The sequence below is a fragment of the Belonocnema kinseyi genome, chromosome 8 (assembly GCF_010883055.1).
Source record: "Belonocnema kinseyi isolate 2016_QV_RU_SX_M_011 chromosome 8, B_treatae_v1, whole genome shotgun sequence".
NCBI classification, from domain to species: domain Eukaryota; kingdom Metazoa; phylum Arthropoda; class Insecta; order Hymenoptera; family Cynipidae; genus Belonocnema; species Belonocnema kinseyi.
The window spans coordinates 54454958-54479388 of record NC_046664.1 but is presented as its reverse complement, the minus strand read 5'-3'; the positions used below and the strand labels follow the sequence as shown (position 1 = coordinate 54479388).

Genomic DNA, 24431 nt, shown 5'->3' with positions numbered 1-24431 from the left:
TATTATATATTATTATTATATAATTATTATTATATTATAATATATATTGCACTTCCCATTCTCGACAATTGACTCAATTTCCCTAGGAGCATTTAGAGGAGCGATATTAAGGTGAATGCCGTAGGAGTAACAGAGATGGTAATAAAGTAGTCTTAGTGCCGCATTGTGCATATATATAATTTATTATTGTTATTTATTATTTCTACATTATATGTTCTTTATTAATTTCTTTTTGCTTAAATTATTTATATTTTTTGGCTAGAAAATCAAATACTTTGTTTAAATTTGAAACAGTTTTAGAAAATGATTTTGTTGGATATTTATCATTTGAGTTTGACATTGCATTGTTTTTTTTATGAAAATCGTCTTTTTACTTAAAAATTTAACAATTTGGTAAAAATTTGAACTATCTCATTGAAAATGAACCTTTTTGTTCAAAATGTATATTTTTCATTGAAAATTCCAGAAGTAGGTTAAAATTTACAATATTCTAGTGAAAATCTAACTATTTCATAGGAAATGTCATTTTCTGTTAAAAAATCGTATTTCTGGGTTAAAAATTCAAATATTTTAAAGATAATAAGTTGTTTTACCTTGACAATTCCTTTTTTTTCAATACATGTATTTTGTTATAAATTATTATATATGATTTATAAGTTGAATTAAAAAAAATGTACATTTTAACATTTTATTTCTGCAAAGAAGAAATTGAAAACTTATAAGGTTGTTCACAATATCAAAGCCTGTTCATTTCAACCTATCAAATGAATAGTGCACTTTACAAAAAGTGCTCTGAAATCTCTATGTTTATTCTATGATGAACAAAAGATAAATTATATCTTGATAAATTAAAGAAATAAAAATTCAATGAATTTTCCTGGTTTCAAGGATTTCAAGGTCCTAAATGATACTAGACCTCGATTTAAAATAATGAATTTACGAAATAAAAACTCATCTCTAATCTATGTAGGTATGTATATATGTATGCATGTTTGTATACTTTATGTATGTATGTATGTATGCATGTATGTATGTATATGTAAATATTCAGAATTTGTTCAGGGCAGCGATATTTTACTTTTATTAGCTTGTATGAAAAAACTGTTTACAAATTTTTTAAATCTTTAAATTCCTTGGAATCTTTATGAAATGTTTGAAACGTTTTGGAAATTTATGCGAAATAATTTGAAATCTTCTAAACTTATGTGCAGCCTTTTGAAATCGTTGAAAATGTTTGTAAAGTCTTCGAAAAATGGTGTGCGGGCATTTTTGAGGTCTTCGATATCCGTGATATCTTTCTGAAAAGTTGAAATGCCTTTCAATATTTTGTTACCTTTTAAAATCTGGTGCGAACATAAATACGTATAAGTGTATTCATACATACAATTGCGAATAAAACTTAATCTGTTATATATTATAAAGTGCTTGCGTTATAATTATGTAGCATTACTTCAGGATGAAGAAATTATAAACAGTAATGCTATCTTTTAATAATTAATTTGCTTCAATGTCAGTAATTATCATCACACTCTAACTGAATAGTTAAAAATAAGCATTCCGAGACCGAATGTCAACTTTCCTTTCAGAATCAAATTTACAAACGTGCCTCGAGTCCCATTGAATAACATTGCTACTGTATGCACATAGCACCCACCCGGCAGACTTCGCCGGCAAAGAAGATGAAGCCTCTTCTTACGGTAGTCTCTCGTCTACAATATTACAGCGAAAGCAAATAAATTCGGCAAAGAAATACGTCTGCCGCATATTTCTGTTACCTTGAGCCTTGGCAGGCAGAGTTTTTCGTGTACAGAGGACTTTCACCTTTTATTTAGTTTTTGTCTTATCGCGTTCTTTAGCATACCCTGAAAATTACCTGCAATCACGCCCTTTAGGCTTGTCTGTCAGGGGTTCTTGAGCAGGTGGAGGGTAATAGTCACACATTTTCTGAAAGCACTAATTGCCCCCTAGAATGTGGTACAGATTTCATTGCGTTCAGACGTACCAGGTGATTATTGATTAAATTTGCCGATAGAAGTCCAATTTTATCGCACCTATGACCGACTTGGAACTGACAGGCGGGCAGTTTCTCAATTGCCTACGTGTCAGTTTTTATTTACACTACTTTTATCACGATCAGTTCTCGCCTTCGAAAAAACGCATAGGAAAGGAGCCAGATGTGAGTAAATTATTCCATAGTAAGAGTGATGGATAGTGGATTGTTGGTTGTCTCGATTCCAGGCACAGCGATGTTTCATAAAAGGTGTTATCTCAATTGGAATTATGAGGAGGTTGTATCTGAGTTTGGAGGGAAGAAGGTTGTATCCGGCGATACCACGCTAAACAGAGGAAAGGAGCCAGATAAGGCAATGTATAGTGAGGGTATTGGTGGTGGATACTGGATTGTCGGTTGTCTCGATTCCAGACGCAATGGAGTTTCATAAAAGGTGTTATCTGAATTGGAATTATGAGAATGTTGTATCTGAGGTTGGAGGGAAGAAGGTTGCATCTGGAGATATCGCTCTAAACAGTGAAAAGGAACCAGATAAGGCAAGGCATAGTAAGGGTTTTGGTGGTGGATAGTGGATGGTTGGTTGTCTCTATTCCAGTCACAGTTTGGCATACCAAAAGGGCGCAAGTGCTGAAAAAGTCGGAAATAAAAGTAGGTGTTTATTATGCACCAACAGAATAAGATTGGGGTAAAATGGTATTAGGAGGGTGATAAGCGACATAAATAAAGATATAACGTTGAAGAAAAAACTGTATTAGGGGACGGCGTTTTTGACAAGGCCATGTGATAGGGACCCTTGGGTAGAACTTAGAAGTAGGGCTGTGGGTCACATTCTGGCATATAGAGAAATGTGGCTCTTAGGGTAATTTGGCACATGAGGCGATGTGGAGCCCGGGGTAATTTCGGCTATTGAAGTAATGCGGGCTGCCACAGTGGTAGCGACGGTGGCGGCCACAAATTTTTATAATAGAGTGAGAGATACTATCTGCGATTATAAATCAACATTCTTATCTGTGAAAATGATCACTAAGCGTAATTTGAAAAATAGAGACTCGTATTATGTTTCATGAAATTTCGTACCAATTCCTGGAAATCCCTGCTATCCTTTTATAATTAGTAAATTATTTTTAAAACTTTGTAAATCCTTTAACATTTTTTAAACCATGGAAAAAATCCTTGAAATTCTTTGCAATTGCGTTAAATTGTCTGAAATCAATTTAACTCTTAAATATACTTTGCAAGCTTTTGAAATCTCGTAAAATTCTTTGAAATCCCGTGAAATTATCAAAATTACTTCAAATCTTTTAAAATTCTTCAAAATTTCCTAAAATCCTTTGAAATCTTTGCATACCTTTTGAAATCTCGTAAAATCTTTCAAAATCTTATAACATTCCTTTAAATTTCTTCAAAATTCAATTAAAATTCTCTGGCGTCCTACAAAATTCGTGAAAGTACTTTTGCACGTCTCTTAAAATCCTTTGAGATCTTTTGTCATTCCTTTAAAGGGTTGAGATCCCTGAGAATTTTTTAATCTTTAAAGAACTTCGGAAATTTCTTTAAATTCTTTAAAAAATTCGAAATACTTATAATCACCTTATACCAGAAAATCCTTTAAATCCTTAAAGCTCCTTGAAATATTTCGAAATATCACAAAATCCTTGAAATTTTGAAATTTTCTTAAGAATGCATTAAAATCTTTTAAATTTGAGAAAGTCTTTCCGAATCTCTTGAAATCCATTAAAAAGTTTTGTAATTTATCAAAATGCTTTAAAAACTAAATTAATCTTTCAATTAAAATATTCTTTTATATTTACTATATTTTGGAAATCTTACGAAATCTTTTGAAAGCCTTGGATACATTCTGGAATCGTCTGAAATTTCTCATAATCCTTCAGAATATTTGTAATTATTAAATTACTAAAATCCTTGAAATCCCTAAAAATTTTGAAATTCCTTTAAATCCATAAAATCCTTAATAATATTCGGCAATCCTTAAAAATTCCACTTATTCTTTTGCAGTCATACAAAAACCTCTAAAATGATTGGATTTATTCTGAATTCTGTTAAAATTTCTTAAAGTCCTTAATAATATTTGGAAATCATTTCAATTTCCGTTTATTCTTTTAAAATAATATGAAAGCCTCTAAAATCATTGGATGAACTTTGGAATCTTTCGAAATTCCTAAAAATCCTTTGAGATCCTTTGAAATTATCAAAACCGTTATAAATATTTTAAAATTTCTTAAAAATTCTCTGAAGTCTTCGAAAATGTTTTAAAATTTTATGAACTGATTCAAACTCCTTTTAATTCTTTGAAATCAAATCCTGTGAAATCCTTTTTCAATTTTTTTTCAATTCGTTGAAAACGATTGGCATTCCTGAAAATCACTTCTGTTCCTTCAAAAACTATAGAAATCCCTTAAAATTTTTTGATATTTCGTGATAACTTTAGAAATCCCTGATATCGCTTCAAATGTTACAAATTCCGTACAATATTTTCACCTAAGAGCCATGGAAATTCCTTAAAATCTCTAAAAGTCTGTTAAAATCCTTGAAGTCCCATAAAATATTTTGAAATTTATTTAGGTCTTCTAAAACAAATACAAATTACTAGAAATCACTTAAAATCCTTTATAATATTGAGAAATCCTTTGAATTTTCATTTTATTTTTTGAAATCTCTTGTAATTCTTTAGAATTTTGAAATCTTTGAAAACCTTTAAAACCTTTTTTAATCCTTAAATCCTTCTAAATCTTGAAGATCAGAACAGTCTTACTCACCGTCACAATAGTGGGGAGGGGCTCTAAAATGTTAAAAATCACCTGTACGTAATTAATAGACTCTTCCATGCGATTGAATGTCAACATTTTACGATGTTCTCGGTAACCGGGACTAAAAATACAAAATTTTCATTCTTTTTCATTAATGGAGGTCAAAAATAATTTCTTTTTCCAAATTTCGACCTGCAGAAAACAAACTATTTTATTGGTATTTAAAGAGAAACAAATCGCTGAAGTCGATATTACCCAACAAAATTCCAAAAATGTCGCTCATCTGAATGGCAATTTTTTTAATATTCAATCTTAATCCACTTTCCCGAAATTTGAGTCTGACCAGAGAACTTCAGAAATAAGGAAATCTTTTTTGAATTTTTAAATTCTAACCATCATCTTTTAGTAATGCTAATATTATTGATAGTAATTTTTAAGAGGCTTTTTTGTGAACAAAAAACTAGATGATGAACAAAATCGGAATTATTCAGAAGAATACAAAATATTTCATTAAATCGAAATCACCATTCAAAGATAAGATGAGTTTTGAGAGCAGCAGTTGAGTGATGGAGGTTTTAAATGTGGAAAATACTCGTTATAATTCTCATGTTTTACATTTTAAAACATTTTTCATTTGTTTTAATTTATTTCAAATTAGTACAAATTACACAACTGATTTAAATTTATAGAAAGAATTTTCTCGACAAAATTATGCCAGAGAAGTTAGCGACTGCACTTTTTCTGAAAAATATGTAAAGGTTTCATATCCTGAAAAAGATAAATGCATATTTTGAAAAGAATTTAATTTAAAACAATTTGAAATAGTTCTAGGCAAGAGATAAATTTAGCAATGATACATTTCGGCAAAAAAGATTTAATTATCTGATAGAAGAACAATTAATGTCAAAAAGGCACTGGGAAATAATAGTATTGATAAGAAAAATAGTGCTACACCCATATTATTCATATTCAGCGCCCCCTTATATAGAGGGAAACTTTCTGTCTTCGTTAAATACTGCAAATGTTATTTTTTTTATTTCTTTTTTTATTATTACACCATTAAGCCATTTCCCTTTCGGGGTAGGCGTGACTCACTCGGTAGGGGAAAGGAGTAGTGTGTGGAAGGGATAGAGATTTTTCAGTTTGATCCAGAATTCTCGTGCTATTTAAGTAAATAACACGTTCGTTCCGCAACACTGCTCCGACCTAGGTTACTGATCAATCTCTCTAGCACTCACCCCAAGCGAAGAATCTCACGAAGTCCTTATGTAAGGTTCCCCACTTTGGTCCATTAGTGGCCAAGGTCTTTTGTTTCAGGCGTCATTCACTCTACGGACACTCTTTTTATTAACTATTTGCTGCCATACTTTCCATTTTCATGCAGGCTCTCGTGTTTCTGTGACTCCTTACGTATCTTCTAACTAGTATCTCATTCACACATTCTAACCATTCTTTCCGCGGTCTACCTCTGGGCACACTGCCATTTACTTTACCTTGATACACTTGTTTCGTTAGTCGTTCATTTGGCATTCTCTCAACATGTCCAAACCATCTTAACCGATTTCTTTCCCATGTGTCTACTAGCGTCTATTCTGCACCACATTCTTTTAGAATTATCTCCTTACTTACTTTGTCCATCAGGGTTTTCCCGCATATTATGCGCATGAATCTCATGTCAATTGCGTTAATTTTACTCCTATCTTTTTCTTGATAAGTCCATGTCTCACTACCTTATAGTACAGTCGGCACAAATATAGAATTATGTATTGCCATTTTAGCTTTATTTGATATATTTTTACTTCTGATAAGGGGACCTGCTCTACCAATAACCTTCTTACCTTCATTTATTCGTCTATCTAATTCCTCATCTATCTTCCCGTCCCTAGTAAATAAGCTACCAAGATATACGAACTTATCAACTTGTTCAATTCTCTCATCATTTAATAAAATATTGCATAGTGTTTTGTCACTCTTCTCTTCGAACACCATAGTTTTTGTTTTATTTGCTTTAATTTTAAGGCCCATGCTCTTCATGCTCGCATCTGGTTTATTTAACATTCTTTGTAAGTCTTCGATAGACTCTGCCATAACAACCTTATCATCTGCGAACGCTAACCCACGTACCCTTACTGTTTCGAGATCCACACTCTCTTCGTCGAAGAGAGCCATTCTTAAACACTTGTCCATAAATAATATAAATAACCATGAAGACATAACGCATCCTTGTCTAACTCCTTGAACAATATCGAAACAGTCACTCAGTTTCCCATTCACTCTTACACTCGCTTTTCTACCTGTATATATTGTTTTTATAGGTTGTAGGATCCATCCATTGACTCCATACTCTTTTAGGACTTCCCAAAGTTTACTTCTATCTACCTTGTCAAAAGCTTTTTCTAGGTCAACAAATGCACAGAAAACTTTTTTTCCTACTCTCAAACTTTTTTCTGTTATTTGCTTCTCTCTTTGCTTTTTGGGCAGCCTGAATTTCATCATTCCACCACGCATCACCAGACACTCTTCCTACAACTGCGGTACCACACACCTCGATCGTACATCTAACAAGGATATCCCGCAACATTGTCCATTTTGCACCAAGTAATACAATTTTTGACAAAAAAAGAACCATTACCAACAAATTTCATTGTAGGCGTTTTGACTAAAAAGAATGAATATACACATAAATACATAGAAACACACACCTCTCGGTTGGGAGAGGGGGGAGGTAGAACTGGAACCGAGAGAGTTGTCTTGGGTTTGTGTTTTTGTTTTTATGCTGAGAAGGTCATACATACATATATATATATATATATATGTGTATATATATGTGTGAATTTGTATGTATGTGTGTATGTATACATGTGTATCTTTGTTTTTTATACGGTCCTCCCATGTTGCCCTATCTATGCTTTCGATTATCTTATTTTGGAAATCTATTCGCACATCCGGTTTCTGTAGGTTCTCAATTTTGATTCGTATTTGCTTTGCTTTCTTGGTTCTCTTTTTTCTCCATTCCCGACCCAAGTTAATTTTTGAGATCAGAAGGTAATGATCAGTATTGCATTCAGGACCCCTCATGACTCTTGTATCTTTTACTAACTCCCTTAGTCTTTCATCCGCAACAACAAAGTCAATTATACTGCGGCTATTTCCTTTAGACCAGGTGTACATGTGGATCATTTTATGCCTAAACCAAGTATTTGTAATAAACAGACCCCTTTCTAAGCATAGACCAACTAATTTTTCTCCGTTATAGTTTGTTCTTGGATCCCCAAAATTACCTAATACTCTTTCTGTATCCTGATTTTGGATGCCCACACAACCTTTCATGTCTCCTAGTAGAATTATTCTTTCCCCATGTTCGCAAATGTTTATTGTGTCATTTAAAGTGTCCCAGAAGGCGTCTTTTACTTCCCTAGGATCACTTTCAACCGACGCGTAGCATACTATGATAAATAGCCTTCTGATTCCTACTTTCATTCTAGCCCACAGCAGTCTGGGAGATGCGAAACGATGGTCTCCGAGATGCTGCTTTGCTCTTTCATTCAAAATCAGACCTAATCCTTGTTTGCCATGTGATTCACAGTCTACTCCTGACCATATTTCAAATCCGCTTTTCAACACGCCGTTTTTTATGTCTTTGGTTTCGCATCCCTTTTTCATTGTTTCAGACACACATAAAATGTCTAGTTTCTTCACGTCTATAGTTTCACGCAATTCTTTTACCTTGAGATAATTTACTCCCCTAGCATTCCAAACACTCAGTCTCCATTCGTCGCCTGAAACATGACTTTTAGATTTTTCGTGTGCATGTCTTTTGTCATTAAAAGTTCCAGTCCTTTCCGAGACCATTTTGTAGTTTGTATTATTCATTGTTCAGATTATACGCCCAACTAAAACCTTTATGCAATAAGTTTATTTTCGGAGTCGAAATCATGTCAAAGTTAAGTATCAAATCGACATATGGTGGAGGTTGTAGTTCTAACGTCAGTCCCACCAAAAATTGCAGCTAATAAGGGAGGGTTGGGAGAGGGGGGAGGTAGAACTAGAACCGAGAGAGTCGTCTTGGGTTTGTGTTTTTTTTCATGCTGAGAAGGTCATACATACATGTATACATGTATCTATAGATAGATATATATGTGTGTGTGTGTGTGAATGTGTATGTATGTGTGTATGTATATATGTGTATATTCATTCTTTTTAGTTGAAACGTCTACAATGAAGTTTGTTGGTAATAATTCTTTTTTTGTCAAAAATTGTATTACTTGGTCCAAATTGAATTATTTTTTTCAAAATTCGACAATTTTGTCAACATTCATCTTTTTCGTTTAAAAATTCTTTTTTTTTTGTAGAAAATCGATTCTTTTGATTAAAAATGCAAATGTTTGGTTGAAAAATTGTTCTGTTTTAGTTATTTTTCATTTCTAAAAAAAGCGGATTATCAGAACCTTTTAAATTTTTTCTTCAAAATCTTGGACGATTTATTCTGAATTGGTTAATTATTTTAGATCAAAGATTTTTCTTCCGCATTCAGAAGCTCAGTACCTCTGCCGCAAGTTTTAATTTATATTCAAACTGACAATCACATTTCTCATCGCAATCCGCCGCAGAACCAGTTCCAATATGTGGACAGTATCTATTTTCTGGCAACTGGATGACTTTTTACAATAAAATTTTATTGATGATTTCTTATTTCAATTTGCAGCCGAGCTAGTGCCAATATGTGGTCAGGTCATTTTGAGACTATCAACTGACAAATCTTTTTCCTTGAAACTGAATGAATTTCAATAATTAAATTTGATTGGGTTTTACTCATCAATGAGTTATTGCGAAAGTCCACTTCCAGTTGTAAGTAAGTAGTTATGTGTCAGTTTCCAGTCTCAAAGTGATCCTGACCACATATTGGAACTCGCTCGGCTGCGAATTGCAATAAAAAAGCATCAATAAAATTTAGTTATAAAAAGTTATTCAGTTGCAAGGGAATAGATATCAGTTGACAGTCTCAAAGTGATACTGCCCACAATTCGTCATCTAGGAACTCCACTTCCAAGATGACGTATTGATGATTTAAGACTAATAAAAAAATTTGAGGGAATTTTACCTAAAATTTGTAGGGGAAATTTCCCTAAATTTCAAGGAATTATTCCGAAAAATTCTGAAAAATTCTGAAAGTTTGCCTAAATTTTAGGGAGATTTTCCTAACATTTCGTAGGACAAATTTCAGGAATTTCCCTACATTTTAGGAAATGTTTATATAGCCTTCCTGACGAGTACAGTTAGTCAATCCTGGACGAAACATAAAAAATCTAATTTTAAATGTATTCAAAATTAATATATTTATATTTTTTTTAATTAAATGTAAAACAACAGAAAAATATTATTGACTTTAATGCCGACTGAAAATTCTCACAATTATGATACTTGGGTCAATTAAAAACGATATCTTTCGAAAAAGCGACAAAGATGTCATGTAATTAGAATAATAAATGCTTAATATAATTTCTATTTCTTTTAGTTAGATTTTCTACACTAATGTTTGTTCTAGCAGTAAATTAAATCTTTTTACAGGAATGTACCATTTTTTAAATTCTTTCCTGCTTTGAATTGTTTCAAATGGTTTAAAATTAAATTATTTTCAAAATTTGCATCTAACTTTTCCAGGATCTGAACATTTTATATATTTTTAAGGCAAAGTGAAGTCGTTTAATTCTCTGAAATAGCTTATTATTACGAGTACTTTCAACAGTGAAAACTTTCATCATTCAAATGATCCTCTTTAAAATCGTTTAGTTTCGAACGCCTACAAATTAAGTGAACTGAAGCTCTAATGCTTTCAAGTAGGAAGTAAAGTTTAAAATATTGGTTCAGAATTTCCATAGCCCTTCTAAAACTTTTCAAACTCAAAGTACCTATTATTTTCCAACCTGATGGTGGATTATCCTTCATATCTACTCTTTTTCTCTAAAAGCATAACATGCGATAGGACTCCACTAAGAAGTTTAGAATTGGGTTAAGCACACGAATTAATTTCAGCATTTTAATTAAGGATTAAGCACCTGACAACATCTTAAAGACTAATTCCAGTTTAATTTTCTTACCTTTGTTTCTAGTACTGATTATGTAATTAAGGAGTAAGAGAAAATTGAGAATAAATCCAAATCAGACATTCATTCTCATAATTAATTGTATTTTTATTTTCAAAATACCAGTAATACTATTTTAAAATATCATTAAAAAAATAAAATTACCGTCAACCGGGATAAATCGCTAATTATTTTTTTAAATCATCAGAGGCTCAATAATTGCCTTTTGAAGTTTGGTTTTGCGCACAATAGACAACGTAGTCGGAAGGAAGTTTTCTGCAGTTTTACTCTCCCCTGGTTAAACGTACGTGCAAATACAAGGAATTATCACTGGTTGTGATTAAATTCACACAGTGATTATGAGCCCACCTTATTGAAAGAAAAATGTTTACAGGCCCATATGTAGTTAAGTGGAGTCGCCTGGCGGTACATGTACTCATGTTAAAGAACTTAAATGATACTTCAGCCGCGAGGGTGACCCTTGTATAGACTTCTTTTTCACTGAGGTTTTAAAATGAAAGGCATAGTAAAATAGATGCTACGAAACATGCATGGAGCTTCCTAACAATACAATAATAATCATAATAATAATCATCATCATTTTTATATAATTCTACAGGATCATTTAAAATTAGTAACAATATTGGTAAAGTTCCATAAGAATGGAACTAATTATAGCTACAGTTACTTCGTGAAAATAGAAACTTGTTGAATTTGCAAAAACTAATTTAAGTAACTTGCAGTTGCTGAAAAGTTTCTTTTTTATGTACGAAAACATATGTTATAAATATATGTAAAAAATCATAATAATTTTAAAAAATCAACTTCTGTGATTTCTACTGTTCTTAATTAAAAAATTGGCATTCTCAAGCATATAAAATTGAATACATTTTAATATTAGAACTTCAAAACGGAAAGATTACAAAAAAGTTTATTATTGTATCATTTTCTTTTACGCAGATAAAATGTTGAACAGTCTTCTGATGCAAATATTTAAACTTAAGGACTTTTAAATTGCAAATTGCTGAAACTGAAACTCTACATTTGTTAAATTCTAAAATTTTCAATTATAACTCTTCAAAACTGTAGAAACTTGAAAAGCTAATTCCTAAAATTAAAAAAACTTTTAATTTGGACAATTTGCAATTTAAAATTATGCAAGTTGTAACTTTTACAATTAAATTTTTGTAATTTTCAAGCTAAAAATTGTTTATTTCTTCAATTTGGATTACTTAAAATGCAGAACTCGTCTCTTAATTTCCAATACATACAGAATTTTTATTCATTGATCTTTAAGATTTTACAGTTTCCGATATTGTTACTATATTGAAAGTTATTTTTTTAAATTGAAAAGTCTGCCACGTTATATATTTCAAGTTTGGAATTCATCTAATTTGATTGAAAATTCAATATTTTGTAAAAAATTTATTTACTCTCTTAAAAATGCGATTAATTTTTAGTTAAAAATTACTTTTTTGACCAAAAATGAAACTGTAATATTATTGTATGAAAATTTATCCTTTTCACTTAAAAAATTTAACTATTTTTTTGGACATTATAATCTTTTTCAAGTGAAAATTCACAAAGTTTGTTGGAAATACATGTATTTTCTCAAGAATTCATCTATTTTGCTGCTAATTTGTCTTTTTTTTTAAATTAATCTTCCTTGTTAAAAATCAACTTTTGGGTCAAATTGAAAGATTTGTTTGGTAGAAAATTAATTTTCTTGATTGAAAATTGACTGTTCCGCACTAGTTTATTAAAAATTCAATTTTTTGATTGAACATTGAAAATACGATTTTTATATATTTTTCTTTTTTTGATAAAAATGCATCTTGCTGTTTAAAAATTCTTGTATTTTGTCTAAATATCTTTTTTATAGGATTTTAATCTCCTTGGCTAAAAATTGGTGTCTGTTGTTGAAGATTTACATATTTTTGTGGAAAATTCAACTATTTGGCCTTAAATGATCAAATAGTTCAAAATTCATCTTTATAGCGAAAAATTAATTTTGTATCTAAAAAGATAATGATTACATTTCTGGTTGAAAATTTATCTTTCATAAGTTGTAAATTCACCTATTTGGTCGAAAATTCCTTTCTGTTGTTTAAAACTCAAATGTTTCATTTTTGGTTGAAAATGTATTTTTTTTTAGTTGAAGATTTAACTAAATGGTAAAAATCTACCTTTAAAATTAAAATTTCATCTATTGAGGTAAAAAAGTCATATTTTTTGGTTGAATCGAACTCTTTTTTATTTCAAATTGGAATATTTTTTAAAATATAAATTATCACATTTTTCGTTAAGAATTTATCTTTTTGGTTGAAAAACAACTACTTAGTTTAAAGGTGAACTACTTTCTATAAAGATAATTTTTTGTTGTTCTAAATATGTATCTTTTTGGCAGAACATTAATCTTCTTTATGGAGAATTCTTCTTCTTAATATCGCCGCAAAAAATCAAGACCCCCCACTTTAGAAGGCAATAACTCTGCAGAAAAAAATTTGAGGAGGTTCGAATAAGAACCACATGAATCCGACAAATTTTTTGAATAAAATGTTGTTTCTGTAATTTGCGTAAACAAATTTCGTTCCGAGCTCTTTAGAAAAATACAAGTAAAAACGCTGTCGCGAGGCCCATTGTTGAGACATCTTAACTTTCGCATGACCCCAGAGCTAAGGAAATGTTGGAAAAAATTTGAAAAAAATTTGGAGGGTCCTGCAACATGTTTAGAATCCAGTAGATACTTTAAGATTTAAAAATATTAAAAAATGTGAGTTTTGCAAGAATTTTTGTTGAATATTTTTATTTAGGAATTGAATGGAGCTATCGTGCTGTTTAATGGCTTAAAATGTGTGGTACTGTACCCTGATTCCTATTATGTCCACAAAACTGAATAAAAATTATATTTTCGCGATTAAAGTCACTCAGAATAATTCAGAGTTTAATGAGGGCAGGCGCATGCCACAGGAGTACAAAAAAGTGTAGAAAAAAAAGGTCCGTCATATTTCCCAGCGGCAGGCAGACGTTTTCTCCAGATTTTCCCAGAGCTACTGCTCGCTCAGCAGGGCCGTCTCATAGCTTGAGGTGGGCTGCGCCCTTCTCTCCTGATATAAACTTTTGATATTATAATATAGTATCAAGCTTTAACACGAACTATATTGTATTTATTTAATATAGTACACCTATTTCAGTATTATAATATAATTTTGTAATTATTAGGCTGTTAGTTCGCTTCCGAAATTTGTGAAAGATTTTTTTATATGAGCAATTTCATGTCAAATAATTTTGTAGACTGTAAGCTATTGTCAGAAATTTTAATAAAAATTGCGGCATTCGTTCTCTTAGGTGTTGAAAGAAAAACTATAAAATGATTTTTGAATTATTCCAAAAACTTAGAATATATTGAAAATTTAGTTTTTTTGCAGTTTAATTTAAGTCTTATAACTTTAATGAATTTAATGAGTAGCGAATTAACAGCCTAATAATTACAAAATTATATTATAATACCGAAATAAGTGTACCATATTAAATAAGTAAAATACAAGATAATTCGTGTGCAAGCTTGATACTGTATTATAATATCAAAATTTTCATCAGGAGAGAAGGGCGCAGCCCACCTTAAAGCTTTGAGACGGCTCTGCTGAGCGAGCAGCAGCTGTCGGAAAATCTGGAGAAAATGTCTGTCTGCCGTTGGGAAATATGAAAGACCTTTTTTTCTACACTTTTTTCTACTCCTGTGGCACGCGCCTCGCCTCATTAAACTCTGAATTATTCTGAGCGACTTTAACCGCGAAAATATAATTTTCAGGGTACATTACCACACATTTTGCCATTAACCAGCACGATAGCTCCATTCAATTCCTAAATAAAAAAATTCAACAAAAATCCTTTCAAAACTCAAATTTTTTATAATTTTTAAATCCTAAGATCTCTACTAGATTCTAAAGATGTAGTAGGACACTCCAGAATTTTTTCAAACTTTTTCGAACATTTTCTTCGCTCTGGAGTTATGTGAAAGTTAAGGTGTGTCAAGAATGGGCCTCGCGACAGTATTTTTACTTGTATTTTTCTAAATAGCTCGGAACGAAATTTTTTTACGCAACTGACAGAAACACAATTTTATTCAGAAAACTTGGCGGATTCTTGTGGTTCTTATTTGAACCTCCTCACATTTTTTTCTGTGGAGTTATTACCTTCTAAAGTGGAGGGTGTTGATTTTTTGCGGCGATATCAGTAGATAATGTTACTCTTTTTTAATGCATTTTTTTGTTTGAAAATAAACTATTTGCTTTAAAGTTTATTTTTCTTAAGATTTGCTTATTTGATTGAAAATTAACCTATATAGTTAGCTATTTTTTTATTTGTTTGGAAATAATCATGTAAGTCTGAAAATTTAACCATTCTATATGTGTTTAAAAATTTTATTCTTTATAATTGGTAAATTTAACTATTTGGTAGAAATTAATGTATTTTGTTGAAAATTCGTCTTTTTGCATAGAAAATGAAGTTTAAAATATAATTATTTATTTAAATATTCAATTTGAATGATTAAACGTGAACTTTCTTGTAAAAATGTCATACCTTTTGGTTTAAAATTCAACTTTTTAAAAATCTTTTGACTTGTTATATTGAAATATTAACATTTTTGTTAAAAATTCTTCTTTTCAAATAAAAAAATAATCTTTTTTGAATTTTCTTTTCTTGATAAGCATTTTTCAAACTGAAATTTTAACTATTCAATTTGTGATAAAGGACTTACATTTTGTTAATTCAAATCACAACTATTTTATTCAAAATTCATAAATTTAGTTAAAAATTGTTTTTTTTTTTATAAAAGTTCTGTTTTGCGGTAGAAATGTCATTTTTCTTGTTTTAATAATGAAATTTTGTGTTAAAAATTCAACTGTCATCTTAAAAATTCGTATTTTTGGTTTGAAAATTCAACTATTTGGTTGGAAATGTAGCTACTATGTTTTCTTTTGTCAATAATATTGATCTTCATGTATTGACAAGGATTTGAATTTCATTTTTTGATCGGAGAAATATCACGTGTTAAAAAACCTTTGCGACTCCCTTCTTTGTGACTATTTATGACGTTAGGACAGATTTCCCCTGTCACGTAATATGTGGACACTCCCTATTGTCAGTCATGGGGTGTTCACATTGGCATTATAGAATTTTCATATAAGGACATGTTATCGCTAACTGATTCGATTCATTTATATTCCATCGGTATTTTTTCACTCATTAAATTAGCAATATTAAAAGATAATTGATTCATTCGTAAAAATCCAATTCACTGGTTCAATTAATAAAAGTTTTACTAATTTAAAGTAAGAAAGTATTTTTAAACAAATTTATTTTAAAGCTCGAGCCACATTTAAGCAGCTCTCTAGAAAAAAACTACCTAAGTCTAATTAGGTTTTGGGTCAAAATTGCCAAAGAAACTTTTCAAAGTATGCTTGTACAAACCAAAAGGGACATGCCATAAAGTTTTAAATATTTGTACAATCTGAAAGATGTGTTTTTTAGTTTATACAAACACATTTTAAAAACGTTTTTTAATAATTTCTTAAAAAACCCTAAGTCGACTTAGGTTTCGACTAAAAAATGTCGGAAATTCTTTCTAAAATGTCTTTATACATAACCAAACGAATCATTTTATTAGGATTAACAATTGTACACAATCAGAAATGTGTATTTTCAGTTTGTACAAACACATTTTTAAAAATATTTTCAGCAATCTTGTACCAATACCTAAGTCGACTTTGTTTTTGGCTAAAAATGGCCAAAGAAACTTTTCGAAATCTCTTTTGACAGACTAAAAGGCACATATTATGCGATTTAAAATATTTGCACAATCTAAAATATGTGTTTTCATTTGATACAAAGACATTTCAGAAACTTTCTCTGGCAATATCGTGTCAAAACCTAAGTCGACTTTTCTAGAAAATGACTCATTTGATTCCTTCACCCTATATTACTAAAAAAAATGTATTTTTAGGTATTATAAATTTATGTTTCACATGGAATGTTGAAATTTGATGGAAAATGAGGAAGGAGAATTTCCTCTACGTAGGATTAGACTGTTCATCTTCACCTACCTCTAGTGGTCCAGTGATTATGAATTGTCGGTTATATTTGTGATGATAGAGAAGCCACAGAAGCAACCACGCATAAAACAATTATTACTATTGTCATTATTATTATAGCATGAAGCCAACTCCCTTTTGGGATAAGCAATTACCTAATTACCCTGAAAATGACTACTCCTAATTACCAGATTACTACCTACTGGTATATTCTTTAAATGCCTAATTTCGAACTGTTAATATAGTTGTTTGACTCTGTGGTTTCTTTTTGCTTCTATGTTACTTCCGTTTTTCCTGTGGCTACATCACGAAAAAATATCGATCCGAATGAAACAGCCCTCTTGGGAAACGCGGACGAGTAGACACATTATTTCACGTAGAAAGATGCTGGAACGTGTCATGTCGACTTTGTTAATAGCAGTTTTTCAGCATTATCATCTATATTTTTGTTCCTTTTGATGGTCAGAATTCAGAATGAAGTGACTAAAAAATATTTGTTTTTTCAGGTCAAGAGGTGTTCTTCAATTCTGGAAGACTTTTAGAGGACGACTTTATTTTACGTCGTTAGTTGTATGATCATTGATATATTTGTAATTTAAATATGAGTACAATCACTCAGAAAAAAATTTGTCTTGAATACACTGTCCTCTTGCTTGTTTGGTTTTGAACCACATGAATATCTTTTTTATAATGATCGAATTATTACGCTGGAAGGTTATAATAGACGAAGTTTGTTGAAAAGGATAATGTTTGCTACAAAAAGATGCATGAAACAAATTTTATTTTAATTTTAACAAATTTCACAATTTCTAATTCAAGCAAAAAATGAGACTCGTTTTCAACTTTTTAATAGGAAATTTTGCTTGCTTTCAAAAGCATCTTTTTGATAAAAGAGAACATTTTGTATCTTAATGATGACCTGAACGATTTTAAATACTAAAAAAGAAACACGCACTGTGTGCGATTATTTGTTTTGTCCCACGCCATTTTTAAATTAAAAAATAAAATTAATATCAATACACAATTTTTCTGTTTATAATATTTATTATCTGAAATAATAAAAAGAAAGGACAATATTCTTGATCTTCCCAAGAAAATATTAACAATTAAAGAATGTTCAAATGTAAATCTTGGCTATTGAATTATTACAAAAATAACTTTCAGAATTACGTACCTTTAAAATATATATTTTCAAATTAAATAATTTGTAATTCTACATATATTTTCAACATTTAAGATTTATAATTATTTATAAATTACAATTTAAAATTGTAACTCCCCCAAATTCTAGAACTTTAATTTGTAGATAATTAAATTGAATTATTTTATGCTTATTATTACTGTTTTATTTTTCATAAATAAATAATATTATACAAACTTTCAATCCTTGAATTCAAGAATTTTAATATTCGGGAACTCCCCCTTCGGGAAGTTTGAAGTGTCGAGAATTTTATTTTTCGGGATTTTTTTCATCCTCCCGATTTTTTGTTATTAAATGGCATTTACAATTTACAACAATGGCATTTACAACAATGGCATTAGTTGATGGCAGAACACAATGTTAGTATTGAATTATAAGGCACTGCTTCTAGAAATTGTTAATTTTAATTTTAAAAGGTGACGTAATACACATTTATTCAGGTATTTACAAATTCTAAATGAAAAATAAGCTGTTTTTTCAAGTTGGACGCTTGTAAAGTCCGTTTCTAATCGGCAAGAATCCATTTTGAAAAAGAGGATAGAAAGTTTTCCTCCATAGTGGTCTGCATCTGCATTCCTTTTTTTATCTACTTCAAGTCTATTTCTTTTTCATGAAGGTTCTATTATCCAAGAATAGAAATGAAACTTCTACCTTAGTTGTCCTACTTTATTCAACACACATACACACACATGCATATGATAAAAAGCTTAAATTTAATGTGATTTTTGATGCAATTATAGTTTCATTTATTTTATATTGACAAAAATATTTTATCAAATGAATATATTTTTAAAATGGATAAAAGTCTCTCAACATTTTTTTATCAGAATATATTTTGTAACTTTCTATCTCAAGCGACTTTGCAAAGGATATACGAGTGAAATTATCACTACAACTGGGACGAGGAAAATACCCTTTCGAGAAATTGGCTCTCAGGTTGAAGAGTCGTAAAGTTATATTCTGTCCTCTATTTTTTTTGTTCTAAAATTTTTTTGTTATAATTGAAGTGCCTAAATTATTTTTGTAATTCATAAAGAAAAATCGTTTCTATATGTATTACATCATTAAAATTAATGCTTTTGAGCTAATGCTAAAATGCCTCAATTTTTATGATATATTAACGCTTAATTTTTTCTTCATATAAAAAAAATTGTAAATACATTTTTCATCTAATAAGCTCAACTTGAAAGCAAGAAGTCAATTTTATAAGCAGGTATTGTGAAAAACCCTAAAGTTTTGACATTCTTGAAAAACTGAAATAATTCTGGAAACATTTATAAACATTTTAAATTTAAAAAATATTTATACTTTTAACAATTCCAAGTCGAAGGCAAAAAGTCAATTTAAAAAATGTATAATAGGTTTACACAGACAGAAATTTTATAACAATTATTATTCATCCTATTTCAATAAATTGTAGTTATATTTATGAAGATATAGTTGCTTTTTTTAATTAAGCCAAGTTTGACCTTATATTATAATCTATGGAAAAATTCCAAAAATAGTTTAATAATTTAGAAAATTATTTTCAGAAATATTCCAATTTTTGAAAAAATCTTGTACATTACAACGAAAGACGAATACCAATTTTTATTATTTTTAGCAGTATTATTTCATTTAAAAATGATTAAACAAGCTTTCTTTGATTAAAGAATGTTTATGTTTATAAACGTTTTTTTGAGTAAAATTAAAAAAAACTTTAATCATTTATTTTATGACATTGGATCTGTAGAAACCTGTTTTTTAGAATGAATTTATTTGGAGTTAAACAATACGTCAGCTAATTTTGTGATTCCAAAATAGAATAAATATCATCCAAAAATCTTACTTTTTATTGAGAAATTATCAAAATATATACTCGAACAATAATTTCTCTTTTCAATTAATTAAATTCTAGACTCTATTGCATTGACCTGAGTTCGAAAAATTACATTTTTGTTTTTTTCAATATATTATAAGTATCTCAGCGTTTTTCTGAAAATGACTAATGCAATGTTAAAACAAAGTTTTCTCTATCAGAACTTTAAAGAGCACATTCTTATCAACTTTCTCCTGAGCATTACTGAGTGACCAAGTTACGAAATATAGAAAAAATTCTCTTCTATTGATAAAGTTGATAAATTTAGAAAGTCGTCGGTAGAGTCTTCTAAAATAAATTAAAAAAATGCTTTTCTTTTCGAAACACGTTTTTTCCACTAGCGATCAAAAGTGATGAAGTTGCTAGATAATTTCGACAACTCAAAATGATATAAAATATTTGACTCTACAATTAATCATAAATTTTTGATATTAATATTAGGGTTGCCCAAAAAATTGAGTTTCCAAAAGAGGGCATGTCACCCACCAATTTGTGAGGTTCTTGAAAAAAAACCCTAAAGTATAAGACAAATCGTTTAATGTGAAGGAAATTTTTTTCCGGTGATGACCTGGAAATTCCCGTAAATTAGTACAAAAAATTGTCACCATCGGAAAAATGAGATTCACAAAATGCAAAAATCTGAGCTTTGTTCTTTGCCTAGTTGCCATTAATCATTTTTATTCGACCTTTTAAATTGGATCAAAAGCGTTTTTTAAACAACATTTGATTGCCCAAACAAGTTTAAATTGTTTAATTGACTTTATTTCTCCTACTAACTCATTGAAAAGTAACTTTTTTTAGGTTCAATCGGATAATTAGTTACTTATATGAAAACCGATAATTGTTTTAAGAATGCACCATTTTTATAGACAATTAACTATTATTAACTTACTTATTTTTAATTTATTTTTAGTTATTCAGTTATTTTTAATGAACTATTATTTACTTTGTCGTTTATAATTAAATATCTATCTCACTCACCCCGTGTAGAAATTTCTCCGGTTGACCCTAATACAACAAGGTTTCTGGTCGGATCCCGGCCGGGCTACCCCTGGCTGGGTTTCATGGACAGGAACCGGGCGGGAGCCGGTCGGGCAACATTTTCCTCGAATCACGTAGTCCAGGGCCGGCCAATTACTGGCCGGATCAACCCTGGTTATATCCCATGGTCGGGAGCCGGCTGGACACTGGTTAGGTTAATGTTTTTGTAGAAATTACACACTTTTTAAGAGCCGTGATATTATCAAAGACGTAATTATGGAAAAATGAGCTTTTTTAAATTCTTTAAAAAAAATATTAAATTTTTTCAGATAATTTAACATTTCAAATTAAACTGTTATCGATTCTGCTATGTGCAACAACAGAAATGATACAATTGTTATAAACTCCTCTATATTCAGACAATTTTTAGCCTGTACAATTTCAAAGTTACCGCCATATATAGCGCCTGCTGTGTCTGTAGTCTGCATAGACACTCAGAAATTTTCAGTTTCGCACCTGGAACGAGGATGCTCCTTGCTCTCACGTACCGTCGGCTCTTCGAAGTTCGCAAATAAAATAGAGACTCGTGGTTAAAATCAACCTTATTTCAGTAATTAGTTTGAAACCCACACCTAGAGCGTGAATAATGATTATTTTTAATTAAAATATAGTCTTGTATATACAGTTTTTACTTTCTTCCTCCCTAACCTTAAATCACCACGTGGCCTCCAAATTGCTATGAGATTCTATCATCAGGGAATAAAATTCTACTTCAATTTGCTCGCTAGAATTGGTTCACTTTATTTGACTTTTAAAGTTCACCGTAATCTTACGATGAGCCTTAAAAGACAAAACAAGTTAAAAATTTCTCGCCTGAAGCAACATTTCTTAACCGCTTTTAGGCCGGATTACCCAACCGGATTCCGGCCGGTATTAAAGCCGAGACCCGACCAGTTTACCGTGACGTTTTTAGCCGGATCCCGGCCGGATTCCCCGACCAGCGCCCGGCTTAAAGCGGAGCTATCCGGCTGGGACCCGGCCGGATCCCTGATTGTATTCCTACACGGGACATATAATCACCCTATTTTGTAATAAATTCGATTTTTTTTTAATTTTTGCTTGTATAAGAAATTGTTTTCTAAATTAATAGTTTGCAATTGATTTTTTTGTAATTAATGCAGTAAGTTGTCATTCCTGATTGGGATTTTTTGTTGAAACGATTATCGCTTTGTTTAAAGAATTTAGTAGAGACTGATTGTACAATTGTACATTTTTATTGAAATGAGATGAAAATATCGGCTTTATTTTTGGTTTAAAAATTAATTTTTGTAACTAAAAATTTAACTATATCATTTTTGGTTGAAAATGTCTCTTTTTGCGTGGAAAATTAATCTTTTTCAGTTGAAAACGTAAGTATATGTTTGAAAATCCGTATATTGCGCTGCCAATAACTTCATATGCTATTTTGTTTCAAATTCGTCTCTTTTGGTGGAGAATATCGTTCTTTTATTTCAAATAAAAATATATTTTTTTAAATAGAAGCTTCATACACGTTTCGTTAAGAGTACATTTTTTGTTAAATCAACTGCTCGGTTAAAAATTGAAATACTTTGCAAAAAATGTATTTTTTGTTGGTTGAAGATTTTATAATTTTGTTTAAAAATGAAATATTCACTCGTAATTCAACTTCTTTGTTGGAAATAAGTCCTTTGGATTGAAAATTGAACAATTTGGTAGAAAATTAAACTACTTGGTTAAAAATTAATCTTGTTTGTTGGAAATTCATAATTTTTGTTAAAGATTTACCTATTTCGTTAGAAATTAATCTTCTTTTTATGAAGATTCCACTATTTTGTTAAAAATTTGTCTTTTTAAGATGAATTCAAAAGGTTGAAAACTCGTTTTTTTTGCTGAAAATTAATTTTTTAACTGAAAATTTAACTAATTCATTTTTGATTGAAAACTTATCTATTTTAGTTCAATATTCACCTATCGGACTAAAAACCGTGTATTTTCAATTTTAAATTTAACGGATCTACTTTTAGTTGAAATTTAATAATTTTTAATCGAAAATTAACTTTTTTGTTGAAAGTTTTTCTTGCTTTTTTAAGCTTCAACTATTTTCAAAAAAAAATGTATTCTTAATTTAAAAACATAACTATGTGGTTGTCATAGTGTCTATTTCGGTAGCAAATTATTTTTGTTTGTTGAAAATTCAACTATTTGATGAAAAATTCATGTCTTTCGTTAAAAATCCATCTTCTTGGTAGAAAATGCATTCATTTTTGTTGACAATTCAACTATGTGGTTAAAGATTATTCTTTTTTGGTTGGAAATTTAACTGCTTGGTCAAAAATTCCCTTGCTTTTATTGAAATTGATTATTTTAATTTATCCCCTTTGGTTGAAAATTTAACTATTATATGAAAAATTCTTTTCATTTTTGGTTAAAAATTAAAGTCATTAACTAAAAATGTAACTATTCTATTTTGGATTGAGAATTTACTTTTTTCAGTCAAAAATTCAACTATTTGGTTGAATACCCAACTATTTCGTGGAAAATTCATCTTTTTTGTAGAATATTAATCCGTTTTAATTTAGCATTTATCTATTATGTTACAAATTCTTCTTGTTTTGACAAATTAAACTGTTTTTAATTTAAAATTGTACCGATTAAAAAAAAATTTATTTTTTGAAGATTTAACTATTTCGTCGTAAATTAACTTTTTGGTTGAAAATTCGTATTTTCGAGTTGAAAATTAAACTATTGCGTAGAAAATTTATCTTTTTGGCTTGTAAATGGAACGATTTGTTAGAAACTTCACTTTCGTATTTTAAAAATTCATCCACTTGGTAAATAATTTACTTATTTTGTTGAAAATTTCATTATTTTACTGACATATATATATAGTTTGTTTTTCTTAAATTGTAGCTATTCCAATTTCACTTGGACATTTTTCCTTTAAAAATTAAAGATTCGACTATTTAATAGTAAATGCATATATTTTGTTGAAAATTCATCTCTCTGAATAGAAGATTAATTTATTGTTGAAATTTATCACTTAATCGCATCTTTTGTTCTAAAATTATCCAAGTATTTGGTTGAAAATTCATATATTTAATCGAAAATCAATATTCTTGGTTGAACATTTAACTTGTAGGTTAAAAGTTTAGCTATTTGGTAAAAAATTCAACTATTTTGTTGAAATTTTAATAATCTTGTCGAATGTTCAACTCTTTTATTGAAAATTCGTCATTTTGAAAACAAAATCTATCTTATATGGTCGCAACAAATTTCAATATTGAAATTGGACTTCAATCAAATTCCTTATTAAATTGTCTGGATTGTCTAGATGTACTGTCTCTTTTCTTATGCATTATTTATATAAATATTAAATATGCTTCTATTTATACGGATGAGTCGGCGAGGATGTC

The 24431-nt window shown here is 29.8% G+C and overlaps 1 protein-coding gene across 1 annotated transcript in view; it reads left to right on the top strand.

The window, feature by feature from the left end:
• Positions 1-24431, top strand: part of LOC117178499 (1-phosphatidylinositol 4,5-bisphosphate phosphodiesterase epsilon-1-like) — a 232785-nt gene that overhangs the window by 70475 nt on the left and 137879 nt on the right. The window contains exon 4 of the mRNA XM_033369925.1: positions 18641-18655. Within this exon, the coding sequence (XP_033225816.1) occupies positions 18641-18655 (15 nt within the window). The remainder of the gene's footprint in view (positions 1-18640; positions 18656-24431) is intronic.